Source organism: Abramis brama, assembly GCF_963993115.1.
Source record: "Abramis brama genome assembly, chromosome: 12".
Lineage (NCBI taxonomy): Eukaryota > Metazoa > Chordata > Actinopteri > Cypriniformes > Leuciscidae > Abramis > Abramis brama.
This window is the reverse complement of record NC_139974.1, coordinates 41687861-41700360: the sequence shown is the minus strand read 5'-3', so window position 1 is coordinate 41700360 and position 12500 is coordinate 41687861. Positions and strand designations below refer to the sequence as shown.

At 40.0% G+C, this 12500-nt stretch overlaps 1 protein-coding gene across 1 annotated transcript in view; it reads right to left on the bottom strand.

Annotated features, from left to right (window-relative positions):
- Positions 1-12500, bottom strand: part of epha10 (EPH receptor A10) — a 135634-nt gene that overhangs the window by 20216 nt on the left and 102918 nt on the right. The window contains exons 6-9 of the mRNA XM_084130342.1: positions 11575-11702; positions 9792-10062; positions 7825-7933; positions 614-669 (exon numbers count right to left, since the gene is read on the bottom strand). Coding sequence (XP_083986468.1) covers positions 614-669; positions 7825-7933; positions 9792-10062; positions 11575-11702 — 564 coding nt within the window. The remainder of the gene's footprint in view (positions 1-613; positions 670-7824; positions 7934-9791; positions 10063-11574; positions 11703-12500) is intronic.

Here is a 12500-nt window from a genome sequence, read left to right as displayed (position 1 = left end):
TTAAATGATTTATCGTGCACATCATTATTGTTTTAGCAATCTTGAATAAGAATAACTTCCCCTCATCTCTTCTCTTCTCTGATGACGAAGGCGGGGCAACCTGTCAATCACAGGAGATCAGCCAATAGCAAACCACAACCATCCAACCATCCAATCAATTCCCCACAGACACAATCAAGCCCCGCCCATATTTGTTTTTGTTCCTGATGCGTTTCACTCGATATACGACACAATCGAGGAAGAAAAGACCAGCGTAACTTCTCTTTCATGCTGACTTTAACACATTTTGTCCATTAAAAGTATCCGTGCATGTATTGAAATGCATTAATTTGCGAGACTGAATATGGCGTGTGTGTGTGTGTTCAGAGACTCGTTCTTCTCTTCATCACAGGAGTGTGTGACACATGATAATGGACTCCAGCATTAGACAGGCTGATGTAAAAGCACGCACACGGACTCAGACGTTAATGCAGTGCCACTTTAATCCCTCTCTATCACCGATTCTCTCTCTCCTAATCTCTCAGTCTGCGGTGAGCTTTATCCATTCCCACCTCCAGAAGAAAAGCCACAGTCCTGTAGATTATTGTGTGAAGCAGAAACACGTGATACTCACACTGGAAGTAGAGCTCCTCGTCTCCCTCCTGACTGGCTTTACTGTAACCACACTGTCTGAGGGACAGAACAAGAACACAGGCATTACTAACAACTCATGCTGAAGAAAACTACACTTCAGTGATCGGCTGGAAGAAAGGACAACACAACACTTACAATGATAACACCACTGCTATATTGACGTTGTTTATTAATATGTCTGAACTGCCTTCTAAAACAAACTTTAACTGACTGAATTTGCTTATGATGATGGACTAAATGCACGGCCAACTTCCTGGTTTTAGAATTGACGAAACAGCTCTTAAAATGACAACACGAATATTGACGTTATTTATGAACATGCCTGTTCTAAACAAAACTTTAACTGACTGAACTTGCTTATGATAATTATTTCCCTTGAGACAATTTATTATTATTATAATTTTTTTTTAATCAAAATCAATAGTTTAAAGAATCTGGTCACCCAATAATATCATTGTATATGAACATTTTTAAATGTGCTTTTAAGATTCACCATAAAACTGACCCAGACACTGCAAAAAAAAAAAAAATCTAATAAACATCTAATAAAAAGCAAGACTAAAATACTGAGGAAGAACATCATTTATTGCAGTGAACTATATTTCTGTCTTTTGAAGACGTATGGGAGGTTTGCGAGAAACAAACCAAATTAAAAAAATAGTTAAAAGAAAATCGTCCATTCTGATGATCTTGAGAACCAGATCAGTTCAGAATGGTTTTGTAAATCAACCAGTGAAGAAATCTGAATGTCTGATTAAGTGACAAACAAAATGAGAAAACTATAATTTTGGGGTGAACTAATCCGTTTAAGATAACAACATCACTCTTCAGTTAAAATCATTAAGAGATTTTATCTCAGGTCACGGTGTAAATGCAGAGATTTCCTGGTGAACCGCGGATCTGACAGTCGTAGTGTGTGTGTGTGTGTGTGTGCGAGAGAGGGAGAGATTGAGTGTGTGTGTGTGAAGAATCAGGCGCCGCAGGATCCAATGGCATTCAGCCGATTTTACATTGTGGATTAATGTGACGGAGACACTGGAGAAAGACATGCACCGCAGGAGGGATTAGAGAATAGTTTTTTAGAGAATAAAGTAATTTTTCTTTTTTTCTTGATGATTTCTGTATTATAATTCTTTTTTATTTTATTTATTATTCTTTATTTATTTTATTATTATTGTTTTATGTTATCATTATTTTTGCTATATCTAGCCATAAATATATATAATATTGTCTCTTTTATTTAATTTAATTATTATTTTCAGTAGTAAATGTTCTAAATCATTTTCTATTTTGTTCTAATGTTTTGGCAATACAAAATGTATATTTGTGTCATGCCAATAAAGCTTTCTGAATTGAATTGAATAGAGGCACACACACTCTCGCTCACTCACACACACTCTCTCTTTCACACTCAGTCACTCACACATTCACACACTCACACTCACTCACTTACACACACACACACACACACACACACACACACACACACACACACACACACACACACTCACTCACTCACTCACTCACTCACTCACTCACTCACTCACTCATGATCAAAACATCTGCCGCATTCATACATACATACAAAAACAAACAAATAAACAAAAAATTACAGCACCTTTCCTGAGCTTATGGTTGCTTTGCATGGAAATGTAGTAATTACTTTTAAAAACATTTGCCATGATAGAGTGGTTAAGGGATTATTTTGAGTTCATGAAACGGGTGATAATAGCAGGTGTAAACAGGGCCTCTGTTAGGAAATGTGAAAGACGGGACAAGCGAGAGAAGGAGGAGAAACTCAGGCATGCCTGTACCTGGAGTGAGGAAGAGGAGGATGAGGAGGAGGAGAAGAGGAGGAGAGCAGAACCACACGAGTACGAGATACACTGGAGGATCTGAAGAAACCACTAAAGAAGAGAAGGAGGAGGGCCTCACTGTTGGGTCATTCAACCCGATCTCACGGCAATTCGTACGAATTTTACGAGGTGGCTAATTCGTATGAATTCATACGACCTCACTCGAGAATGAAAATCAAATTCATAAGATTTTTGCTAAATCTTACATATTTTACAAGTTGCCAAATTCATATGAATTCGTACAAATGACCTACCCCTGCCCCTAAACCTACCCATCACGTGGGTTTAGACAAATTGTACGAATTTGTATGAATCTGCCACCTTTTAACCACTCGTACAAATTGGTCATGAGATATCGTTAGGTCATTACAGGAAGTGATAACACCACTTCCTATCACGCCACCTAAGTGCTTCAATATTATTGATCTGCATTGACACCATTATATGAGAACTGAACTGAGCTGGATTATGAAATCACTGTTTTCTCCAGAGCGGATATATATATATATATATATATATATATACACATACATATATGCATATATAAATACATAGTATATATTTTTCTATACATCTATATATAAATGAATTAAATGAATTACTTTTTTAACAACAAAGCTGAACTGTGACGCTATTTTCTTCTAGAAACAAACTTTGTTGCATTATTTTCCTGTTATCTCTGTAAAGCTGCTTTGAAACACTGTAGTGACTTGATAAAGGTGACTTGATTTGACTTGACTAGCGCCTAACCTACTTAAAAAGAATAAGAGCACTTCGCCCAAAAAAATAATGTTCTATCATCATTTACCTGAACGTCTTTTAAAACTGACATGTGTTTGAGTAAACAATGACAAAATGTTAATTTTCATGTGAATTGTTTTAAGAGAAAAATACTAGGGCAAATAACCCTTAAAAAGGAGGAGTACAGTAGAGAGCATTTTTTGGTCTGCATCCAGAGACGAGGAGAGGATAGAAGAGAAGAAGGAGTGAAGAGAAGAGAAGGAGTGAAGAGGAGAGAAGAGAAGAAGTTGTGAAGAGAAGAGGAGGAGTGAAGAGAAGAGAATAGATGAAGGAGTGAAGAGAAGAGAAGATTAAAGAGTGAAGAGGAGAGACAAGAAGAAAAGAGATGAAGGAGTGAAGATGAGAGAAGAGAGGAGAAGAAAGGAGAAGAGGAGAGAAGAGATGAGGAGACAAGAGATTATGGAGTGAAGAAAAGAGATGAAGGAGTGAAGAGGAGAGAAGAGATGAAGGAGTGAAGAGGAGAGAAGAGATGGAGTGAAGAGAAGAGGAGAGAAGAGAGAAGATTAAGGAGTGAAGAGAAGAGATGAAGGAGTGAAGAGGAGAGAAGAGATGGAGTGAAGAGAAGAGGAGAGAAGAGAGGAGATTAAGGAGTGAAGAGAAGAGATGAAGGCGTGAAGAGGAAGAGAAGAGGAGAGAAGAGAAGAGAGGAGATGAAGGAGTGAAGAGAAGAGATGAAGGAGTGAAGAGGAGAGAAGAGAGGAGAAGAAAGGAGAAGAGATGAAGGAGTGAAGAGAAGAGATGAAGGAGTGAAGAGGAGAGAAGAGAGGAGAAGAAAGGAGAAGAGATGAAGGAGTGAAGAGAAGAGATGAAGGAGTGAAGAGGAGAGAAGAGATGAGGAGAAATGAGAAGAGATTAAGGAGTGAAGAGAAGAGATAAAGGAGTGAAGAGGAGAGAAGAGATTAAGGAGTGAAGATAAGAGATGAAGGAGTGAAGAGGAGAGAAGAGAAGAGATGAAGGAGTGAAGAGGAGAGAAGAGAAGAGAGAAGAGATGAAGGAGTGAAGAGGAGAGAAGAGATGAAGGAGTGAAGAGGAGAGAAGAGAAGAGAGGAGAAGAATGGAGAAGAGATGAAGGAGTGAAGAGAGAAGAGATGAAGGAGTGAAGAGGAGAGAAGAGAGAAGAATGGATAAGAGATGAAGGAGTGAAGAGGAGAGAAGAGATGGAATGAAGAGAAGAAGAGAGAAGAGAAGAGAGGAGATTAAGGAGTGAAGAGAAGAGATGAAGGAGTGAAGAGGAAGAGAAGAGGAGAGAATAGAAGAGAGGAGATTAAGGAGTGAAGAGAAGATATGAAGGAGTGAAGAGGAGAGAAGAGAGGAGAAGAAAGGAGAAGAGATGAAGGAGTGAAGAGAAGAGATGAAGGAGTGAAGAGGAGAGAAGAGAGGAGAAGAAAGGAGAAGAAAGGAGAAGAGATTAAGGAGTAAAGAGAAGAGATGAAGGAGTGAAGAGAAGAGATGAAGGAGTGAAGAGGAGAGAAGAGATTAAGAAGTGAAGAGGAGAGATGAAGGAGTAAAGAGGAGAGAAGAGAAGAGAGAAGAGATGAAGGAGTGAAGAGGAGAGAAGAGAGGAAGGAGTGAAGAGGAGAGAAGAGAGGAGAAGAAAGGAGAAGAGATGAAGGAGTGAAGAGGAGAGAAGAGATTAAGGAGTGAAGAGAAGAGATTAAGGAGTGAAGAGGAGAGAAGAGATTAAGGAGTGAAGATAAGAGATTAAGGAGTGAAGAGGAGAGAAGAGAAGAGATGATGAGAGAAGAGATTAAGGAGTGAAGAGAAGAGATGAAGGAGTGAAGAGAATAAATGAGGAGAGAAGAGATTAAGGAGTGAAGAGAAAAGATTAAGGAGTGAAGAGGAGAGAAGAGATTAAGGAGTGAAGAGAAGAGATTAAGGAATGAAGAGAAGAGATGTAGGAGTGAAGAGAAGAGATGAAGGAGTGAAGAGGAGAGAATAGATGAGGAGAGAAGAGATTAAGGAGTGAAGAGAAAAGATTAAGGAGTGAAGAGGAGAGAAGAGATTAAGGAGTGAAGAGGAAAGAAGAGATTAACGAGTGAAGAGGAGAGAAGAGATGAAGGAGTGAAGAGAAGAGAAGAGGAGAGAAGAGATTAAGGAGTGAAGAGGAGAGAAGAGAAGAGGAGAGAAGATATGAAGGAGTGAAGAGAAGAGAAGATATGAAGGAGTGAAAAGAAGAGAAGATATGAATGAGTGTAGAGGAGAGAAGAGAAGAGATGAAGGAGTGAAGGTGAAAGTGTGTGTGGATGAAAGCACTCTGCAGGAGATTGTCATTGTCATCAGATCTGAGACGCAGAAATGCAGGAACATCTTTAAATTCAGACTTCTAAAATAAATCTGAAACTTCAGCACTGAATACAGGACTATCTGAGACTGACTGGACTGACAAGACTTTTACACAAAATTGGATTGAAAATATTACCAGTAAATAACCACATATATTCCAGTGAAAGTGAAAACTGGATAACATGAAAATAGCATCATTAAAAATGTTTCTTGTTGTTTATAATGTGGGTCCAGAAGTATATATATTTTTTAAAAAGTACAACTTATTACAAACTTTGATTTAGCATATTTATGAAACATGCCAAATTGTGCCGACCTAATTTTTGTCCAGGCTGTTACACAAAGAAATTATGAACACGAGAAAACAAGAGAGAACTAATGAAATATTAATAAGTGATTATGTAGTAGTCAGTGTTTGCTTTTTCTTGTGAGCTTTTTGTTTTTCTATGCATTATTTTGCATAGTAATATAAAACCTGAAGCTGTAGTTTGCCTTTTTTGCCAAATAATTTAGTCAAATAATCAATACCCTAACCAAGTTTAGTGTTTTGTTCTTCCCTCATATTTAAAAAAAGAATAATATTTTCCTCATATTTTAATGGTTTAATTGAACTTGTAGGGTTCCTTATGGAGAAAATGAACCTGAACCCGACTGTTATACTACTGTGCACTTTCACATACTATTCTTTACAATATTATGCATTATGGTAGTGTTTAATCTCAAGCAGTCGCAGACACACAAGCCAGCGGCTCCAGATGATGCAAGAATATTAAAAGTACATAAGGTGCAATAATCCGCTGACTGTGTCAGTAAATAAGTATTATTAATAATAAAAGATGTTATTTCTGAAATAGAATGAGCAAAAAAAAAGGAAAAAAAGAAACAGGACCCAGATTTCAGAGCTTTTTGAAACAAAATGCATCTACAAAAACAGAAACGCGAGAGAACTGCTGGTGTCTAAAGATTCAGATGTGCAAAAATGTGTTTGTGTATAAACAAAAGCTATCAAACAAATCAATTACATCAGATGCCAATTATTAATTGTTGCATATTGTGGCGTTAAGTCAGTGTACTGTCAGTGTTTTATCTTCATGCAGACTGACATCTTGGGCTGTTTCATGGTGGTTCGCTTTTCTTTCTTTAGCTTTGTCTTGTACATTTGCTGATAACGTACAACTACAGACCGAGGCATCCGACATTTCTGTTTGTCTAATAGCGCTTCATACCTGATGTGTGCCTGCATCTCACACACACCGTTCATCAGTGTAAACCACTTTATCAGAGACTATATGCTCTCTTCAGTGTGTTAGATGACACATGTGGGTGTGTACAGCTGATGATAAAGTTTTATGGCTGCATATGAAAGGGATTGCGTGTGTGTGTGTGTGTGTGTGTGTGATTGACAGGATCCGTTGTGTGTGGTTGAGAATGAATGAGAAGAATTTCACAGCGGCTCAATATAATCCATTCTCATCAGACTGATTAATGTAGAGCTACAGAAGCGTATGTTTTCTGTCTGCCGTAGATCCATTCCAGCGTCACACCTGAGCTCTACTGCGCAAAACACACACTCACGCACACGCACGCAAGCACGCACACGCACACACACACACACACACACACACACACACACACACACACACACACACACACACACACCACCATCACAAACCATCGTGTGCCTGTGAGTTCTGCTTGTGGAATGATTTCACTTTCAGCTCTTTATTTAACACATTTTACCCTAAAAAATCAGTGCAGAAAATGATTCTAAAAAAGACTTATTATAATTTTATTAACTCAAATTAATAAAATAATATATATATTTCTATATATTCTATAGTTATCGTCATAGTTATGGTTCTTGGTGTGACACTGATATAGTTATGGTTATAGTTATGGTTCTTGGTGTGAACGCTGATATAGTTATGGTTATAGTTATGGTTCTTGGTTCTTGGTGTGACACTGATATAGTTATGGTTATAGTTATGGTTCTTGGTGTGACACTGATATAGTTATGGTTATAGTTATGGTTCTTGGTGTGAACGCTGATATAGTTATCGTTATAGTTATGGTTCTTGTTGTGAACACTGATATAGTTATGGTTATAGTTATGGTTCTTGGTGTGAACGCTGATATAGTTATCGTTATAGTTATGGTTCTTGTTGTGAACACTGATATAGTTATGGTTATAGTTATGGTTCTTGGTGTGAACGCTGATATAGTTATGGTTATAGTTATGTTATATGCTTACCTTCTCCAGATGAGCAATCCGACTCCGAGAGTGAGTAACATGATGAGAGCGGCCAGAGAAACAACCACGATAATCACCACTGGACTCTGTTCACTGGAGGCCAGAGCCACTGCACACACACACACACACACACACACACACACACACACACACACACACACACACACACACACACACACACACACAAAGACAAACAGAAGATTGTGTTAGTATTCATGATGGCACAGGTCATTATCAGTCCTCTAAAAGCACTGGAGCTTGACAAGAAGATTGATCTTTGAAGTCCTTCCTTATTTATTTTGATAGGATCTTAATGGGAATAAATTTTTTTGTGAGTTAAAAAGTTGCAACTTCTCTCCGAATGTTCCCACTCCATCCATCTGGACACAGAGGCACTATTTACATTACAGTTACTAAAACACTTTGGCTTTCAAATGCAAAGATGATCCCCAGTTGTGCATCAGTAAATAATGGAGGAAAAGCCTCTTTATGGGAATTTTTTTAAGTATATCTAAAAGTCAAACCCTGATGGGAGATTTAAGAAAGGTTTTTTGCATTATCATTGAAATTCAACAAATGAAATATTACCCAAAAGCAAAACATTGTCATTTTTAAAAACTAATCTGTCATTTTTTGTGCAAGTGAGCCTTTATTTATACGTTTATATAGATATATACGTATATGTTAAATAAATACTAAATAAATAAAATTAAAAATAAAAGTTAAAAGTTAAATAAACTACTTATCAAAGGTTTAGGGTTGATAAGATTATTTAATGTTTTTTAAAGAAGTCTCTACTGCACATTTATTCAATCAAAAATACAGTAAAAACAGTGAAATATTATTCCAATGTAAATCAGCTGTCAGTCCTAACTATAACACTTTAAAAGTCATAATAAAGTTATAATATAATATAACTAGTAAATATAATCTAAAATAAATTAATATATTAAAGCTGCAGTCGGCAAGATTTTTTTGGTCATATTCACTGAAACCGACACTATGCTCCGACAGAACAACATAAATCAGCCGGTTTTAGAAAAATCCCGCGCTTCTACCTCCACCTGGAGCCTGTTATTTGTTTTGTAGAAATCCACCGCTCCCGGTTCTTCTGGTCCAATCAGTGCAGGGCTGTGTGAGATTTGACTGTCAATCACACGCCACAGATCCCCCCTCCCCCCTCGCGCACGTTACAATATCACATGCACACGCCTGAAGTTTGCAGGTGTGTTGGATTGTACGAAGCGTGATGGCGGAGAGAAAATCAACTAACAAGCTTCCAATTCCTCGGTTATTGCTATCTATGGGTAGATTAGCCAGGGCAGCCTATCTCCGAGTCCATGGTGTTGATCGATGCTGAAGAGACGGACGCGTTCACAGAAGATCTGGTGCACACGCACTGACGAGCACGAACTCGATGGGAGGGTCCTCGGTGGGAGTGGGGGAGGGGCATGAGAGTTGTAAACATTCAACATTTTGGCTAAGTCCCCTCAATCTGCCAGACTTGCAGCTTTAATTGTATGTAGATTATGTTAATTATAATCTACAATATTTTTTTTGTGAATTTGTTTATCATTTTTTAAAAGGTGTGATTTGTGAAAAAAATCCCTATTATCCGATAAACCATTTTCTACCTAGCGAAGGATTTTGCATTTGTGAAAAAGCCTAAGCTGTCACGAGCAAAAGCAAAGGATCTGGAGAGAGTCTCGTTCAGTCCAAATGGTTTTCCAGCAGGCAGCACACAGGGCAGCTTTGTCCTGCATAATCTAAAGCGGTTCAATAGTTGTTTGTGCGCAGAAATAAAGGAGCAGGACGAGGTCACGTGTGCGTTTCCTTCCGAAGTGTTCATTCAATATGAATGTGTCCTCTTTAATTAGAGATGACAGCAAGCATCTGCACTTTAAAGCCATTGTTTCACAGTAAAGCCAGCATGTTTTCTGCACTAACATTAGTAGACACACACTCACGTTCTCCCAGTGTCTGAAGCTCCAGCGGTGAACTGAACAACCCGTAGTCCAGCGGAGGAGGAGACGAGGACGAGGAGGATGAAGAGGAGGAAGAGGAGAGAGGAGAGGAAGAGGAGGATGAGGAGGAGAGAGGAGATGAAGAGAGAGAAGCGCGCGCTGGGCTGGAGCAGGTGCGGATCAGGAACACGTAGGTGGTTCCCGGTTTCAGGTTGTTGACGCTGATTCTGGTGGCGGCCGTCTTCACCGTGGAGTAACTCTGATCCTTCTGGTCCTGGAGGAACAACAACCGCCAATCAGATCAAGAAATTATAAACATTTATAGATTCATACCACAGAATAAACATCCTATATTCCCTTTCGAGGGAACTTGCGTTGAGTCGAGGACACTTTGGGAACCCCCCTGCGTGTCAGCTAGTCTGATGGCAAGAGTGAACGTCACGAGCGGGAAAGGACAGAAGCACATCCGGTCTGACCGGCATTAGCTTCTGTGCCTGTCCAAACTGTCTGTCTATTCATTGTTGTCTGTCACAAGCCTCTTAAACAATATTATGGTGAAAGAGACAGCTGTGTGCGTCTCCCTGTCCGCGCTCTTTACCGGGTGGGGATACACACGTTTTATGTCATGTGTTTGGGAGCAGAGCATGCTATGTCAGCCTTCGAGAGGGTGACTGTCCACATTGTGAGAGGCTTTCGCTTTGCACGCTCTCGAGGAAAGTGGCCAGGCTCGTGATCCTCAGGGATCCGGACCCGCTTCTGCCGAGGCAATCGTGGGGATCTCGGCGGGGTTAGAGATGGCCCTGCCCTTTCTCTTCCTTTACCCGGGGGATCCAGCGCTCTTCCACCGGCGTCGGGAGCCCGCTCAGCCGCTTCTTCCACCCGGGGAGAGCCCAATGCTTCAGTGCTCTAATCCTGAGGAACTAGATGTTCTGAGCATTGAGGATGTAAATAAGGGGCAAGAAGATTTGCCACCTCTTTCCCCAGCTTATGAGGAGCTGGTGGAGGTGATAACTCCTGCCATGGCTAAATTAAATACTGAGTGGCCGGCTGAGAAACGGGGCGTTCATCCTAAACGCAAGTTAGACGAGCGCTCCCTGTTCCCCAATGCATCACCTCCAACACAGGGCCTTCCATTTTATCCCGATCTACACAGCGAGATGTCTAGATCGTGGAACAAGCCGTATCCGTCCCGTCTATTCAACCCCCAAGTCCATGTAAACTCTGATATTAGGGGGTTGAAAGAATCCGGCTATGGGGGGATGCCCACGGGAGAGCAGACGTCAGCCGGCTCTCTGTCCCCTGGTCCAGCATCATCCCGAAGGCCCCGGGGCATCTGTGGTGGAATCATGCCACAACTGAGGAACGGGTATAAAAATGTGGAAAAAAAACCTCTGGATTTTCATATTTTAAAATTGAAAGTGTGGAACAACCGTAAAACAATAAAATCTATACATAAAAAGCATTTGAAAAGTATCAAAAACAAATGACAAAAGCATGCTAAAAAGTTTCCATAATTTCGACTTCATTTAAGAAAATTCTAGAAATGTTTTAGTAAAAAAAATAAAATAAAATAAAATATTTTTTTTTAAAACAAGACAGTGTAAATGTACATGAGATGATGAAGACGGTCATCAGACTACGTGTGCATATGCATTCAAAGCAAAAATCTGGGGTGTACAGAACTTATGGCCTCTTCCAGATTTAAAAAAACAAACAAACATTTATATTACATGCTATCTACTTATGGAGTATAATCAGTAAACACACTCTAAAGTGCTTATTGTACCTTTTCATAGTACTTGATCTCATATTCAGTGCGACTGCTGTTGGGAAAGACGACGGGTTCAGTCCAAACCAGAGTCACACTGCGCTGATCAATCTTCTCCACTCGCAGCTCGTTCACCTGAGACGGTGCTGGAGAGAGAGAGAGAGAGAGAGAGAGAGAGAGAGAGGGAGAGGGAGTGGGAGAGCGAGAGAGAGAGAGGGATAGGGAGAGGGAGAGGGAGAGGGAGAGAGAGAGAGAGAGGGAGAGAGGGACAGGGAGAGAGAGAGAGAGAGAGAGAGAGGGAGAGAGGGAGAGAGAGAGAGAGGGAGAGAGAGGGAGAGGGAGAGGGAGGGAGAGGGAGAGGGAGAGGGAGAGAGAGAGAGAGAGAGAGAGAGAGAGAGAGAGAGAGAGAGAGAGAGAGAGAGAGAGAGAGAGAGAGAGCGAGAGAGAGAGACAACCGTAAATAAGATGAAACTGTCTGATCCTGCTGATATAGATTTGATGAAGACGTTCTCCTGCTGTCGGAATAATGTCAAATTGTGTGTTGAATGCTGTTAGACAAAGTTCATGATACAACCAGACCAAACGCAAAAGGAATAGAGTGCAAGATTTATAATCAAATAAACATCCTTAAAACAAGGCAAACTTACTTGAGAAGTGAGAAAAGCTTTATTTCTTCAAACTAAGTTTACAGTACTTTCCTCATTCCACAGGCAATATCGCTGGCACGCACACACACACACAGACACACACACACGCACACGCACTCATACTCACACTCACGCACGTACGCACGCACACACACACACACGCACACACACACACACACGCACACACACTCATGCACACGCAACATAAACAAATAAATAGATAAAGGTTCCAAATGGGTTTTTGTTGCAGTGATGCCATAGATTTTAAGAACCATTTTTGGTTTCTCAAAGAAACTT